The following is an 18,202-nucleotide window of genomic DNA, read 5'->3' on the forward strand; positions in this document are numbered from 1 at the left end:
TTACAGCATTTTAATAATACATCTCTTTGATATCATAATACCCTGGTACTTTTCTTCCTATAAATTAATAATAATAGCACGGTCCACGTGGTGTTAAATGGGGTTCCTGAGGTTCGTGAAGTTTGACCCACCTTGAGACATGAGGTCGATTTCTCAAATCCGAAACCATGCTTCAGAACATACCGCCGTTAATTATTAATAAATCTCTTTGCTATCATAATACCCTGGTACTTTTCTTCCTATTATTTTACGTAATAACAGTAATAAATAGCACGGTCCACGTGATATTATTAAGTGGGCTCCCTGAGATTATTGGAATTACAAAATGATTTCCGTAATCCACCTGGAGACATGAGGTCAATTTCTCAAATCGGAATCCATACTTCAGAACATACAGCCGTTAATTAAAAGATGGCGCGTAACGGAAAAATGTGACGCGTAACCGAAAAATGTGACGGTAAATTTTTTTCCAACGCCGATAAGGAAGTTTCACTTCAAAAACACATACAGACAATCCCTTTCAATTATGAAAAATACATGTAATTTATTCCTTAATAATAGGAATCCTTAATCTTTAATAATAGGAACGAAAGAGGGAGAAGAGTTGACATTAACTTAATACAAGTGTTGCAACTTGTAGCAGAAGCTATCATAGAATAAAAGACACGAGAAGCATGGCTCGCGTCAAAAACATATTCTAGATGTGCTTGTACACATACAAGTCCGGAGTAATAACACCAGAACCATCGGTCTAACTATCAATCACACGGACCTAATCCTTGTCCCTTTTTTTCTTTTTTTTCGGACGTGGGTCCAAACCTCCGAGGTCTCCGCACCTAGGGGACTTGCGGGGTATGTAGGACTTGACGATCTGCAGATTTTGGGTGCTCCCAAGGATCTTTTACGGTCCTATCGTACTAAATGACTCCCCTGCACTCTTACACCCGACGTCCGATCTCCGTCCGGGGTTAGAACCCAGTCAGAGTAGAGGACCTGACGTTTGTCCTGATCTTACCTCTGTATCTTGCTAGTTTCAGTCAAAAACGCGTTTGTTCTTTTCGTGGTCTACTAGAGGAGGCAGTTTAAAAATAAAAATAAAAGTCATCAAATTTCTCTACTCTTGACGCTTCAACCGATTTAAAACAAACGAAACTTAGGCATCGAATACTTCTGCCTCACTAACACAGATAATCTTTGTGGTCCACCTTCAAAAACTGATCATTATTACATTATTAGGTACATAGCCAATAGCTTGATTATACACGACGGAGATAATTTAAACTTTAAAAAGTAATCAAAAACTGTGAAAACGTAGTTACTTACTTAGCTTTTTTTCGTGCTTTTGTGAAGGTAGAACCAATTAATTAGAATGGATTAGATTTCGACTGAGCGGCTTCTATCTTGAACTCTCATCGCGGTTTACGTTAAAGCCATCTAAAGACTTGATAATATCTAAAAGATTCGCACTACGGTTTCTCGGTGAAATATCTCGGTTGCACTAAGCTAGCGGATATTTATTTAACAGACCTTAATGTTTCGCAGTAAAACACGGCAGAACGGTAAACAAAAGCGAATTTTATTTGTGTTAAATCGTTCTTTGAAGTAATCATAGGAGCTTATAGACAACACGGCGTCAATACGACGCACACAGATATGAGGTCGAAACTTCAATTGTATTTATTGTATTCAATGAACCGCTCAAATATATTTTAAAATAAACCTCATTACTTATCTTTATTTTTAATGTTTCACTCCGGAATGTATGACTGCTTTGCAACGTAAGTAAAATGTATGATTGTACTTATCCGTGCGGACTTAGAATACGTCCTACCAATAGTAAATGCTAATTTGAGGTGCGTTGATTTGATAATTATCGTACAAATCCGCTGTCAACCGGTAAATCTCTTTGTCGCCTTATAATACCACATCGGGATGAGATGGGGTGGTGATATTGGTGGTAGGACCTCTTGTGAGTCCGCACGGGTAGGTACCACCGCCCCGCCTATTTCTGCCGTGAAGCAGTAATGCGTTTCGGTTTGAAAGGTGGGACAGCCGTTGTGACTATACTGAGACCTTAGAACTATATCTCAAGGTGTGTGGCGCATTTACGTTGTAGACGTCCATGGGCTCCAGTAACCACTTAACACCAGGTGGGCTGTGAGCTCGTCCTCACATCTAAGCAACAAAAAAAAAATCTAGTACACTACACAATCTTACCTAAAGGGCAACGGTTTCCAAAGAACCACGACACGTGTTCATGTTCATTATCAGCGAAAAGACGTCCACTGCCGAATATGTGTAGCTTTGTAGTATTGTTCTCGTGAAGTCACTGTCATGGCACGTAACTTAACTGCTCTGTACAAATATTAAACACTAGCGACCCGCCCTCGCTTCGCTTCGGAAACATTAAAACACACATGAAACAAAAAAACAAAAACAAAAAAAGTATCTTATGTTCATCAGGGACAATGTCGGCTTCTAATGGAAAAAGAATTTTTCAAATCGGTCCAGTAGTTTCGGAGCCTATTCGAAACAAACAAACAAACAAATCTTTCCTCTTTATAATATTAGTATAGAAAAGAAATTAGGAAATATGATGAAAGTACCTGACGTTCGTTCACTGAAAATTACTTTCATAATGAAATCATAAAAATTCTCTTCTCAGTTTTCATTTAAATAGTTTATTGTTTCACCCTTTGTTTCATATTTTTTAAATCTTCTTTTGATTGGATACCGTAATGACCAGATATTGTATTTCAAACATTAATAACTATTGCTTTATTTAAACCAAAAATCAAATTGGTTCAATCTGTGAAAACTATTCACGCGAACGCATAAACTTTATTCATTTTTACGATATCCGAAATGATAGATTTTATGACAGCAATTCAGTTAAGTGGTGGCTCGACGAACAATGCACGTGGATGGAAATCAAACCAGCATAAAATGGATGTCCATGATACGTTTAAAGCCTTAGCCGGTTGTCGGACTAGCAATTGTCATTTAAATCCATCCCAAACGTAGCACCGGGCGTCAGCTAACACGAAGGTGGCGCAACCACAGCCTAAAACCCTCTTGGCTCAATAGTCGCCCAATACGCAGTCTTTGAAATACTTCACTCAAGTTTTCCTGAATGTGGTCCGCCGCTGAAATCTGATACAGATATCAAGCGAAGTTTCAGTATTTCGCTGACCTTCGATGAGAGCAGACGTCTCGCGTGTCCGGACCTCTGGCGCGGAATTTCGAATTCGCAATTTAAACTCGAAAGTTGAAGATGATGCAAAAATCTTTGTGAAAAGATCTGTTACGTAGATGAATTTTTGATTTTGTTATTTTTGAGTGGAAAGTGTGTGTTAATAATGTTGGCAACAAGAGTTCCTTTGACGGCGATTTTCGTCATATTATTTGGAGGTGAGTTTTTATTATTATGGAGTCCGCGACAGTGGCAACAGTCTTTTGAAAATCATATCGAGCAAGATCGAGGGATTGCTGATCAATAGTCTTTGCAGTAGGCACTTGGAAAGAGAAAAAAAAAATAAAAAAATGTAATGGTATAAAATGTATATAATGATAGTTATGTGTTAGATTTTTTAAGTTACTAACATAGATTATAAGTAATTCTTACTAACAACATTTTACGGTTTAAAAAAAAAAAACTGAAATAAAGTATTAATAATAATTATTATTATTTAAGTTGGTAACTCGAATTTTGCAAGACACGTATTTTTTAATTGTTCTTGTGGCTAAATTCCGCGAAGGAAATTGGATTCCGTCGCAATATTCCCATTTCTTAAGTACTGTTTGCCATCATAAAGGAATTAATATGACGTGAATTCATATAATAATGTGACGCTGTGAGTTTTTATTTAATGGAGCGCTACGGATTTAATTTTGCTGAGTGCGTGTGGGTGAGGTTTTAGTCAAATGAAAAATCCGTTGGTAAATATTATAGTGAAATTGAAAAACCAGAGTTATGTAGTAGCAAATTAATTAAGTGATACTGAAATATAAATATTCGGATATGAGGATTCCTATAAATATTCAGTACTTCGATGAATTGCTTTTTTTTATCTCTGCATAACGTGCAGTCGTGTTCGTGGCACATTTGCTGTTAAGTGGTAATTAAAGTCGATTGACATACTACATATATACATACTTTTTTTTTTTGCTTAGATGGGTGGACGAGCTCACAGCCCACCTGGTGTTAAGGGGTTACTGGAGCCCATAGACATTTACAACGTAAATGCGCCACTCACCTTGAGATGTAAATTCTAAGATTCTCAGTATAGTTCAAACCGAAACGCATTACTGCTTCACGGCAGAAATAGGCAGGGTGGTGGTACCTATCCGTGCAAACTCATAAGAGGTCCTACCACCAGTAAAAACCATACCATTGACTATATGGATGGTAATGCTAATTATGGTGACAGAGGTCTATCCTGATACATTTGTTTCAGTTAATTTTCAATGAGATGTTAAAGAGGTATATTATTATTATCTTCAACTTTACACTCACTGGCAGCTTTTCATTATTACTGTCATATTTATTAATCTCGCTAGTCTTCCGGTAGTTATTTATAAGAGAAATAGGCAATACCTCTGTACTTAAATATCCTTTTAATATTTATCGTTATATTTTTATGCGTTATTTATATATTAATACGTGAAGGAAGAACTTTGTATCCCTTTTTACGAAAATTGCGCGGTCGGAGGAGTATGAAGTTTCCCACACTTATAGAGAATATAGAGAAGGAGTGCAGAATGTTAATATTTCTTTAAATTATGCCTAAAAAATCAATAAAAAAAACATTACACACAGCACCATGTATTTGACGCACATACGCATGCATACTATTTGTTTATTGTCAAACTTTTCTTTGCAGTCTGTCAAATTGAGAATAGATTAAATATTGTTTTCTCTTTACTAATATTTGTTTAAAGTGTAGTTTTGACGAAATCTGTCATTAAAGGAGTGTTTAATAGTCTTTGACAATAGAATCATAATAGTGTACAAACTTTTAATTTCAATTAATTATAGTCGAACTTCGACTACTGCAGGACCACTAGTATACATAAATACGTAAAGTAATGTCATATATGTTTATAATGTCAAAACAACAACTGTTACTAACTGTTATTAAATACATATAGAAGTAATTATGGTACACATAACAAAAACAACACACAATATTTATAAATTTTGTTTTGTAATAAGCATTGTTACGTCCAAGCTCGTCCAAGCTCGTAGACGTTTCAAGTCTAGACCAGTGATTCCCAAAGTGGTCTATATCGACCCCTAGGGGTCTATGACAACCTGCAAGGGGTCTACGTCCCCAAAATGAAATTTGGGGGTCCACGATGGTGGATCTCAACACATACACTGATAGTACTACTACTGTATATACTTACATCATACTATCTTATAATATGAAGACATCATTAGCCGAGGAGATTTAAGATTAACCTTTAAAAATTTGACGCCAAATGTTGATAATTTATTATTATAGCATCAGGTTCATCCTTGAAAATATTGACTTATTGCTTATGTTATTTTATTTATAGTTTATTTTATATTTATTTTATGTTACGTATATTTTACATAACAGATACAAAATTTTATTTTTAATTTAATTTCAATTAATAAATGTATAAATTAACATGTGTTTTTACTATAAGTTTTTAACACTAAACTTTACTACAGTTAGAAATTTACAGGAAATCAATATCAGGTAAGTAGGGGGTCTACCCAACACGGAAAAACATGGCAAGGGGTCTACGACACAAAAAAGTTTGGGGAACTCAGGTCTAGACAGATTTCAATGAAACTATATTATAATTGGTATATAGCTGATGTTACAAGATGGAACTTAGTTTACTTTTAATTGAGAAAATGTGTTAGGACTCCGTACCTACAAATCGGATTTTAATCCGATCCGATTAAAATCCAATTTAAATAGGATGTTTTATTACTATCAGAAAATGTTTGTCGGGTTTAGCTAGTGAATTTCTTCCTTTCTTCCTTAGTCGGGTTCTTCATTGCTTTTTTTTCCTAGGTATTCTATTAACCTCGAGGGGCTATTCTAGATTCACCGAGCTAGTAGGTGAGCTCACGGGGCTCAAGCCGGGAGTGTTGCTAACACCGGTCATCGTTCTCGTCGAACCCGTCGCTTGCGACGAAGGGCTCGACGAGTAAATTAACCCACAGACACAGCCCACTGAGTTTCTCGCCGGATCTTCTCAGTGAGTCGCGTTTCCGATTCGATGATAGATTCTGTGAAGCACGGCTCTTGTTAGGGCTTGTGTTAGCAACGCCGTCAGGTTTGAGCCCCCTGAGCTCACCTACTAGTTAAGGTTACGCTGAAATAGCCTCTCAAGGCTATCAGCTTAGGTAGGAAAAAAAAAGTTGTTAACACTGGTTCTAGCCTTCGCAGAATCTACCACCGGATCGGGTATGAGCTTCATTGCTGAAGGTCGTAGCTTGTAGTGTTGATCGCTCGATGCATTATGATTCCCATGTCTTCCTGTCCTCGGCTGTCTTCATAGCCTCGATTATTGGCAGGCCGGTGAGCATCTTTACCAGATCTAACCAGCGGGTAGGTGAGCGAATTGAATTGGGGGAGGTGGAGGACCTTGGCCCTCCTCGTCTCCCTCTTCCTCTCGGGAGGCGCCGGAGTCCGACATAAACCGGTTCGTAGCCCCCCTTGACCGGGTATCCGTAAATTGATTCCTCAGCTATGAAAAACAAAAAGGTGAGCGAACGCGTGATCTCCTGTCAGCTAGCAACATAACAAGCTAGTAAATAAATGATTCCAATTCAATTGAAATTGATTCACGACAGGAATTTATGGGATCGCGGTACTAACTAGACCCACTGTATTTACACAGTTCGATGTTCCTCAATTGAATTCAGACGATAAATAAACAATTTAATGTGTATAGATTTCATAAAATAAATTCACGTTTATATTTAGGGCGCGTTTAACAATGTTCAACAACTTAAATATTACGTTAATGAGATAATTCAATTATTTCGTATTTCATCGTAAATATGAGTGGGGCCTGAAATTAATTTAATCTGGAAACAAACTGATTTAAATATTTTATGTTAACGCTTGTTTTTCTTAGAAACAGTGTATTGTTTTTAACAAGAAATTTATTTAATTTTAATTTTATTTATATGTATAGATATAGTCGGACGAACGTTATTAGGGTGTTTAGTATTTAAAGGTCAAAGGCCGGCGCTTACCTTGAGACATGAGACATTTCGCCGGGGCGCCCTAACAGGTTACCGTACCGCGGAGACCAGCGTCGTTGGTCGTCAACAATTGTCACAACACAAATAAATATCTGATTAATTGTAATTAGAGTTGTAATGAGCTTAATTGTGTATTCACAGTAATTTATATATTATTAAAAAAAAAGAACATAAATATTCCTAACCTAAAAGTACATGTTATTATCCGCAACATGCTTCGTCAGATTACAGAAATAGAGTTATCAGCAACATGCTTCGTCAAAAAGTACAATACTTACTTTCAAATGCAAGTGTCGTCATAAAATGAGCTTAATTGTAATTAGAGAAAATAAGCGAGATTGATTGTGTATTTTACGTTACAATTATTACTTATTTCATACTATATCGTGTGTCGTATAATTAATTATTTTTAATTGGACGTACAATCAGCCGATTCTCTTCCAGGATTTTTGCTTGAGCGAAACAATATTAGTATCGCCGATCGTTAGAATACTTCCTCTGATTCCTGTAATTTTGAAACGTCAACAGTATTATTTACAAACCACCGCACCGCCCGCCACCGGAGTAGAGTTCATCCATACTACCTGGAGCCACTGCGGTCATCCACAGTGCGTTTCTAGAGGTCTTTTTTGCCACGTACCATCCGGCTTTGGAATGAGCTCCCCTGCACGGTGTTTCCCGAGCGCTATGACATGTCCTTCTTCAAACGAGGCTTGTGGAGAGTATTAAGCGGTAGGCAGCGGCTTGGCTCTGCCCCTGCCATTGCTGAAGTCCATGGGCGACGGTAACCACTCACCATCACGTGGGCCGTACGCTCGTCTGCCAACAAGGGCAATAAAAAAAAAACGAATAAAATTCAAATAACAGTTTGTGATTTCGAAACTAAGGTTTTTAAGACTCATATTGTTCGTCGGTAGCGGCTTGGCTTGGCCCCTGGTATTGTTGGTGTCCATGAGTCCCATCAAGCAGGCCGTGTGCTCGTTTGCCTAAAAAGTCAATAAAATTCTATTTAATACGACGATATATTGATGATGATATATATCTATACTAATATTATAAAGAGGAAAGATTTGTTTGTTTGTTTATATTGTGAATAGACTCCAAAACTACTGAACCGATTTAAAAAAATCTTTCACTATTGGAAAGCTACGCTATCCCCGGGTGACATCGGACTTGTCGCTGCCTGGCGTCGTGGCGTCGATGCTTGGCGGTGACGAGGCCTGGAAGGCTATGCTCGACTTTTGCGAGTGCACCATCTCGCAGAAGGAGGCGGCGGGGCGAGTGAGGCAAAGCTCTCCTCACTACGCAGAAATCCGCCGCCGCCGAGCAGGGGGTCGGGACCGGGGTCTCGTCCGTAACCCGGCCCCCTAAGAGCTTCGGGTTCCACCCGTTTTGTGCGGGAAGGAGCCTGGGCGTGGGGCGGCGTGGTAAGCCGCGTTCCCCCGACCGCTCCGGGGGAAGGTGTAGCGCGGCGCCATCAATGCGGGCTCTTGGCCCGTCGATCGAGGGAACCGGCGGTCGTGTCGCTGGCGGCCGCCGGTCCGGCGTCTGGGGCACGGCGGGATGGATGTAATATGCTCTGCGTAAACCCTGTCCCGCCGTCTCAATAGCTCCGACTGGGTTCCCACCCGATCCGGGGTAGGGCGCCGGCTGTGAGCGGCAGGAGTTTTTAGTGAGGTTCACCTGCCGTGCGGGTGGGGATCCGGCGATTTTCTCCTGTGGTAAAAAAAAAAGAAAGAAAAATCCCCGGGTGACATAGGCTATATTTATTATATTTTCCAAAAAATTAGGGATCCTTACTGAAACTCCAATAATGTAACCCAATGTGTAAAAAAAATTACCTAAAATTCGTTACATCGCTTACGCTATTTCCCAAATGAAGCCGGGGCGGGCCGCTAGTATGATATAATAACATGAATATATAGATCCAGATAAAATTTGTTTGTCTGTTGGTTTGTCATTAATAAATAAATGACAGGTATTGGAATTGTTTGTAACTTTTCCGACTGGTTACGTTACATACACTATTATTTAATGGGATTTTTACTTTGATTTACTGATTCAATTTTCGGTACACAGCGGCTTGGCTCTGCCCCTGACATTGAAGTCCATGGGCGACGGTAACCACTCACCATCAGGTGAACCGTTTTCTCGTCTCCCTACAAGGGCAATAAAAAAATTATATTCAACAAATTTCCGATCTTTTGGCGCTGTTGCCATCGCCTCAGTCACGTGTACACTATTTTTCCTTATTTTCGCAGTTTCGATTCTCCCATATCCTCTGGGACTGAGATATAGTTTATTTTGCTGTATTCCATGTCTAATATTACATATAGAACTATCAATTGTTTAGAATACGCTTTTATATGAAGAAGCCTTCTAAAGGAACTGGATAAAGTTAATCGAGAATCAAACTAAAATATAATTTTGTATAGTTGATATAAAGTAAAACTTTTGGCATCAGCCGACCATATTTTTTGTTTTACAACTCTAATTAATTGTTTTGGCAAAAGTCGCCACTTTGTTATTGATATATCATCTTGTTATTGTGGGAGAAATTCGTGCCTGAGTTTCCTTAAGGAAACATCACAGTTGTACGCAAGAATTACTTTAGTACTTCTGGGTTAATTAGCCTGATATTTAGAGTGTAGGGTGACTATACTTGAGACCTTAGAACTTATATCTCAAAGGTACCTTTGTATACCAATATATAGATTTGTCAAATTATAGTTAGGTAGCTTATGAAAAACAAGAAAATGATGTTATTTCACACATTACGATATCAGTGTCAATGAAGTGCAGACGCTAGCCAGAGAGAGCACATTTAATTTTTAGCTGACTTAAAAAACTGGGGAGGTTCTTAATTCGACTGTATTTTTTTAAATGTTTGTTTCGTCAAGTCGGATTGCGGTAGGCAGCGGCTTGGCTCTGCCCCTGGCATTGCTGAAGTCCATGGGCGACGGTAACCACTCACCATCAGGTGGGCCGTACGCTCGTCTGTCTACAAGGGCAATAAAAAAAAAAAACACCATGTGGGCTGTGAGCTCGTCCACCCATTTAGCAATAAAAAAAAAGGGTGAGTATTCCGGTAGCCGAAAAAGGCAAAACCATCATTTATTTACTGCATTAGGAATAAACGATAATGTTTTAGCAAGTTGATGTTTTAACGCAAACTCAAGACGAGTTGACTGCTCTTATTGATTTTAGTTATTAGTTTTAGGTAAATTTTTTTTTAGATTTTAGTTTTTAGGTTCTCAATTTTACTGTATGTTTTTTTTTATGTTTGTTACCTCATAACTTTTGACTGGGTGAATCGATTTTGATGATTCTCTTTTTATTAGAAAGCTGACGATTCCCGTGTGGTCTCATTTCAATTTAGTCCAGTTCTGATAATGGTATCCATCAGAAAACCATATAAGTCTTAAATTTACATTAAGTACGTCCGCGACAAATAGATGAATAACTCAATAATTCAATATCACGCCAACCGATTTCGATGATTATTGTTAGTAGTAGTAGTAGTAGATGAGTATTGTATTATTGTTATTTAGTGTATATTCATTTGTTTTGGAATATCTTTTTTTTTTCTATTTGAAGTCGGTTTTTGTTTATTGTTTTTATACTCCTCAGGTGGGCGGGTTCGCGGATTGTTGTTAAGTGGGTAGACCATAAACATAGCAACGAGAGTGCCCGCATCCACTCCTAAAGACAAGGTGTAGGTCCCACCGCAAGACTCTTATATAATAAAGATGCCTCAGATCTATCCCGAGGGCACGAATGTTTTGTTCTGTTGCCATTTTCATGATATTCGGTTTGAATTACGAGCGCTTCTTTGTTTTTGGAAACAGTTCCGAAGCTGACCGGGAATCTTAGGACTGTGGAAACCTATTTTTTCATTTTATTTTTTATTACATAGATGGGTGGACGAGTTTGATGAGACGGAATGAAAATGAGGTTGTTAAGAGAGTATTAACTATGAATGTGGAAGGATTTAGAGGAAGAGGTAGACCTAAGAAGAAATGGATGGATTGTGTGAAAGACGATATGGGTAGGAGGGGAGTGAGCGAAGAAATGGTATATGATAGAAGAGTATGGAAGGAGAAAATATGTTGCGCCGACCCCAGGTGACTGGGAGAAGGGCAGGATAATGATGATGATGATGGGTGGACGAGTTTAGTTGAAGTTTCTTAGGTGATCGGAAAGTGTGAAAAATCACTGCAAAAATTTGTCGTTTTTTGGTGTCGATCTCAGTGCTGTGTTTGCATTGTTACATTTTTTCGCTCTAATCCCTTGGCCCGCAAACAAAACACGCAATAAGGAACTCTGTTCAAAAAAGGACCAGCGCTAAAAGCAGAGAATATAAAATCGCTTCAACGTTTAGTCTTCAATTTCCCTAATTTTAATTTGACGGCACGAAAATCTCCAAAAAAGGCATTAGCGAACTACAGTGGATGCTGTCGTAATAAAAGTAAAAGCAAGTTTTTAATTAATTGGACGCTCCGTTTTAAAATGTCTCTAACGATCCTTTCCCTCGTAAAGTTGGTAAAGCCGGGGTCTTATTAATAAGGAGCCGAACTTTCACCCCTTTGGCAGCGTACAGGAAATAATTATAATAAACACTCAATTGTTTGCGTTTGTACTTTCAAAAAATCTTTGTAATGGCTTCTGTTTTCAACATTTTTAATACAATGTCTTTTTTTTAATTTATATATATAAAAATGAATTGCTGTTCGTTAGTCTCGCTAAAACTCGAGAACGGCGGGACCGATTTGACTAATTTTGATCTTGAATTATTTGCGGAAGTCCAGAGAAGGTTTAAAAGGTAGATAAATATGAAAATGCTCGGAATTAAATAAAAATAGCAATTTTGTTTTTCCTTTGATGTGTCCCCCGTCGGACGGATTCCTTTTGTTTGTTTTAAGCTTATTTTATACAAAAGTTTAGGTCTTTTATTTATCGATTACTGCTTCACGGCCGATATATGCGGGGTGGTGGTACCTACCCGTGCGAACTCACAAGAGGTCCTACCACCAGTAAACTCACAAGAGGTCTTACCACCAGTAAGATATTGTTCGAGATGATACCATCATCTCGTTTTTACCATCGCACCGCCTGCCACCGGAGTAGAGTTCATCCATACTTTGTAATAAAAATATGCAAACAAAGTATTATACTGTATCATATTTGTAATGTATGTTCTAGCGTCAATGACGTCAATGACACAAGTCGGACCAGATAACCTCCTGCGATAGAACTCAACACTGGTTAGTGTAGTTTGTTGAATAACTGACACTCACGTACCCTACTAATGATCTACTACTATCAATAAAAAAACAACATTCATATAAAAAAAAAAATAGATAATTCTTGTTAGTTCTTGTTTCGGAATATTTTTGTTACGCTCTACATACTATAAACATATCGACGCTTGAAAGGCAAACGTGACTAAGCGACAATGCGTGAACTTTACAGAAGACTAATTTAAAGTTCAAATACCTGAAAAAAATTATATTTTAACGAATCTAGCTGTAGGATTGAAATGATTTTAATAGACCTAGAAATATATATTTTTTGCGCATCGAATATGGTTATTGCCTATCATTTATGTACAAAGCAGCTATTGTCGTTTAGTCACGTTTGCCTTTCAAGCGTCGATATTATAGGTATAAGTACGTTTCCCACAGAGTAAATTGCGATTGTTTTAAAATAACATTTCATCGTTATTCTTGACTTAATTACTATGGTAATGGAAAATGAGATATCAATCATAATACTACACATATTACACATGCATAGTATACCGTATTGTTTATTTTTATTTATGTGTAAAGAAACAAAATTATTATTACGTTACATTGTGTATTTGTATATATATTTATAAATGTATATAATAATATGTATGTACGTGTGGGTATGTGAATACACATATATATGTATTTCAATTGATTGGTATACCGCATGTAATTAGTTTCCAAATGATTCTTTTCCACCTGATAGTTCATCTAGAAGAGATTGCTCTTAGCGTTAAGACCGCCAATTGTATTTTTTTTTGTATTTAATGTTTCGCATTGTTTGTTTTGTTGGTGTACGATAAATATTCTCCCTCTCTCTCTCTCTCTCTCATAGACATCACAGATCGGGCTTGACAGTTGAGCTTAGTTCACGTCCAGTCTGCCAATTGCTTGAGACATGTGTAGACTATCCTAAATAAGACAATATCTTTAATACACAATAAATAGAATGGTGGTACCGAACCACATTGCCCTACCGCCAGCTAATAAATACTCCAGAACTTCAAACCGAATATGAAAATAGGTTGTAATTCAACGTTTTCGTACGTTACAAAAGGTCCGATGGTTTGATGAATTCACGTGAATGTTAAGTGTCTGGCTTCTAGCTGAATACGTATATTTTTGTAAAGATCAAAAAGGATTGGGCTCCATCGCTTTGGATTGGAATAAAAATCGAAAATTGTATTTATTAACTTATAAACGTCAGGTTTTTTTTATTGCTTAGATGATTGGACGAGCTCACAGCGCACCTGGTGTTATGTGGTTACTGGAGCCCATAGACATCTACAACGTAAATGCGCCACCCACCTTCAGATATAAGTTCTAAGGTCTCAGTATAGTGACAACGGCTGCCCCACCCTTCAAACCGAAACGCATAGCTGCTTCACGGCAGAAATAGGCCCCCGCCTGGTGGTACTTACCCGTCTGGCTCACAAGAGGTCCTACCACCAGTAATTACGAAAATTACAATTTAGCGGCTTTGATTTTTATTACACGATGTTATTCGTTCACCGTGGAAGTCAATCGTGAACATTTGTGAAGTACGTATTTCATTACAAAAATTGGTAATAAATATTATAATAATAAAGATTGTATATACGTAAGTACTGGCACTATACTCATTCTCTTTAACATCTTTTTTGCTACAACTGAATACATAGGTAGTATTATGGACCTATGTATACTTATATGTATATGTTATTGCATTCTATGTAGTAGGACCAAACCCATCTCATGTTTTTTTAAAACCAAACTAATATTACGCTTCCAAAAATAGATGGTAGTTTTCACTTCTTTTTTTTAATAGTATGTTTGAAGAACTATTGGTGGCCCGGAGGCCTTTCCAATTTCACCAGAACAGGTAGGCGAGCATAGGCTCAGTCGGGAGTTTTCACACCGTGATGTTTTCTTGAAATCCGCAATTTTACTTACATTTCAAGCATTTTTTTAATGAAACCTATGTTAAGCGCGAGAAGATGGGTGAGAGTTTTCATATCGCGATGTCCTTCTTAACATCCACTGCGCCATTTTGAGAAGGCGGCACGATATGAGAACCCTCTCATCGTAGCCGCTGGAAACTACATACCCGACCCAGTAGACCGAATGGTAAACCGTCGACGTCGCCCAAAGCACGTCATTACGGATCCTCCTGATCCATTAACGGTGCTTTTAGGCACCACAAGCACCGGTCACCGTCCTCGTCGAACCCGTCGCTTGCGACGAAGGGCTCGACGAGCGAACTAACCCATAGACACAGCCCACTGAGTTTCTCGCCGGATCTACTCAGTGGATCGCGTTTCCGATCCGGTGGTAGATTCTGCGAAGCACTGCTCTTGCTAGGGTCAGTGTTAGCAACTCTCCGGTTGAGCCCCGCGAGCTCACCTACAAACGTTAGGGTGAAGCTGAAATAGCCTCTTAAGGCTATTAGCATAGGTAGGGGAAAAAAAAACATCCAGTTGTGAACTCGTATACTGATCTTGGTTTTTAAATAGTCTCAGATTTAAGGCGTCGTAAGCACCGGGTACCATATTTTTGTAATCAACTGATTGCATGAGAACCTTCCTTTATCAATTAATATTTCGGTCAAATTTAATAATCAAATACCATTCTCGAAACTCCTCGATGTTATCAGGATTAATTCGTAGAATTCACTTGACTGGAACTTGAAGCTTCCGGCCCAAGTCGATTTCCGGTTCTGAAAAAGGTATAGCCATTAATTTAAGGTTTTGTTCAATTAAATGCTCTACCTTTCTATGATAGGTTTGGTGTATTTTGAATTTAATAATATATTTTGATTGAAATAGTGTTATTACATTGTGTTTCTCAAAATGCGAGTTGATGCGGTCAAGTGAACTTGAATTGTGATTTACAGTAGTATATATATATATATATATAGATCGGGGCGGCGCCAGGAATGGCGAGCGGTAGTTTCCGTCGTCACTCGTATTCGATTGAACTCAGTTTAGTCAATAAAACTTTTTGAATAATGATTATTGAAACTCAACACACACAACTTTCACAATGACAGGGTAAACAGACAGTTTCGTTCCACATACCGACAGACCGACTGACTGACTGACTGCCAGAGACTCACTGACTGAGACGGACGGACCGAATGACTGTCTGACACGGAATGCCACGACTCTGTCCATAATAAATTATAATTTGCGTAATCACTGGTGGTAGGACCTCTTGTGAGTCCGCACGGGTAGGTACCACCACCCCGCCTATTTCCGCCGTGAAGCAGTAATGCGTTTCGGTTCGAAGGGTGGGGCAGCCGTTGTAACTATACTGAGACCTTAGAACTTATATCTCGAGGTGGGTGGCGCATTTACGTTGTAGATGTCTATGGGCTCCAGTAACCACTTAACACCAGGTGGGCTGTGAGCTCGTCCATCCATCTAAGCAATAAAAAAAAAAAAAAAAAAAACGTACCGCCATTTTATACTGTGGCGTTACGGAGTCTACCCTACATTTTTGTGATATTTATCAAAACAACATTTCATCATTTAAAATAATAGTCAAAACCACCGTCTTAATATTACCAAAAGTCGTTATCCACGACATATATATATATATTTTTATTCGAGTAACAGAAGAACTTTTTTATTAATGCTTTATGGAAGCCATAGACACCCCAAAGAGAGTACCCCCACCACGAAGGGGCAGTATTTTAGTACGAGTATCCTCCGAACTGGATCTTGCAAATGACTCACAGCAGAAATAAACAAAATGGTGGTTTAGACTTCTGCGAGCTCTGAAAATAGGAAACGCCGCTGCCTGAAGTGCTTACTGAAGGATCGCGAGGTTGAAGGGGCAGTGAGCAGGGCACATTAATCGAAAAAAAATGCCTATTGGATCTAAAAAATTGCAGAGTAGCGACCGCACGCGAAATTCTGTGTGAATAGGCTTGTATAGGCTTGTGTATCGAACGGGATTACGGAAATTATTTTATGAACAAAAGTGTACGCGATTTTGTGCACGCAAATGGAGCTCATCCCAATTGATTGCTCTCTATTGTTAGAAAAAATCACTGTTTATTTTTCTTAATACACTTTTATTACCATGTGATCTATTTCATGGAATCATTGATCGTCTTTTTACCGACTTCGAGAATTTATCATCTTCAAAGTCGGTTACTCTTGGTAGAGCAGTCGTGGTCATGTTCCACATGACCTTAATAAATAGACATTGCCATAATGCCATTAAAGCCTTGGCAGCTGTTCTCCATAGTTCGCGAAATGAGGCTTAGCGCATGCATTCGTTGTATCAGGTTTTGTGAAGGATTTTCATCTAATCAGTCCAACGCATAGGGTTTCGTCCATGATATATTTTACCACTGACCCTACCCTGAACAACAAGTTTCTCGATAGACTCTGCTGGCCGTCGCGATACATGTCTAAAATATTGGAGAATCTTGGATTGCACTATTGACGACAACCTTTGAGAGATATTAATCTATTTCAGGATCAAGGCATTGATGCAATGCTCAATCCAAGATATCGAGACGTTAGATTTACTTAAAAAATTGCATACGCTTTTATGGTCAATGCCAATACAATAACTTTATAACTTCGCTCTAATATCCTGACTGGTATCGACAGAAAACAAAAAGTAAATTTTTTATTGCCCTTGTAGGCAGACTAGCATAAGTCCCACCTGATGGTAAGTGATTACCGTTGTTCATGGACGTCAGCAATCCCAGGGGCACAACCAAGTCGTCGCCTACCGTTAACTACTCTCTGCAAGCCTCGTTTGAAGAAGGACATGTCATAGCGCTCGGGAAACACCGTGAAGGAGGTCAATCCAAAGCCGGATGGTACGTGGCAAAAAATATCTATGGAAACGTACTGTCGTTGAACGCAGTTTTAGTTCTAGGTAGTATGGATGAACTCTGGTTCGGTTATGGAAGGTGTGATGGTAAAAAGGGGATGGAGGGATCATCTCGAACAATTTCTCAGAGGATGTAGGCCAATGTATATACCACAAATAAGAATATCTGATACATTGTTAAGTGTATGTGTGGTGAATGCTTTTTTCACACACAGCACTAGGCAACGGGAGACATCCCTAAGAAAAGAGACAGGCTGTCAGTTGGAGGGATAAATTTCATGCTAAAAAAATGTGTTCTATCTATATATTAATACGTGAAGCAAAAACTTTGTATCCCTTTTTACGAAAATAGTGCGGATGGAGGAGTATGAATTTTTCCACACTTATACAGAATATAGAGAAGAAGTGCACTGTGGTTTTTTTTTTTTAAATAATGCATAAAAGATACATTAAATCAATAAAGAAAACATTACTCACACTACATACCATGTATTTGACGCACACACGCATGCTATTTATTGTCAAACTTGTTCTTGGCGTCTGTTGTCAAATTGAGAATAGATTAAATATTGTTTGCCTTTGTTAATATTTTTTATAGTGTAGTCTTGGCGAAATTTGTGATTATAGAAGTATAAAATACAATCATAATAGTGTACAAACTTACAATTCCAATTAATTATACTCGAATTTCGACTACTGCGGGACCTCTAGTATTTTTAAATGGTTCAAAGATAAAAAGCCAATTGATTGTTAATGTATACGATTTTAAGGTGCGAGTGGAATAAATAAATGCTTCCTATACTGCAATTTGACTTCAATCCGC

General features: G+C 38.3%; 1 protein-coding gene across 1 annotated transcript in view; it reads left to right on the forward strand.

Annotated features, from left to right (window-relative positions):
• Positions 1-3,177: 3,177 nt before the first annotated feature.
• The window catches only part of LOC101735993 (uncharacterized), an 82,917-nt gene continuing 67,892 nt past the window's right edge, over positions 3,178-18,202 (forward strand). The window contains exon 1 of the mRNA XM_021346204.3: positions 3,178-3,411. Within this exon, the coding sequence (XP_021201879.1) occupies positions 3,360-3,411 (52 nt within the window). The 5' untranslated portion in view covers positions 3,178-3,359. The remainder of the gene's footprint in view (positions 3,412-18,202) is intronic.

The sequence above is a fragment of the Bombyx mori genome, chromosome 6 (assembly GCF_030269925.1).
Source record: "Bombyx mori chromosome 6, ASM3026992v2".
NCBI classification, from domain to species: domain Eukaryota; kingdom Metazoa; phylum Arthropoda; class Insecta; order Lepidoptera; family Bombycidae; genus Bombyx; species Bombyx mori.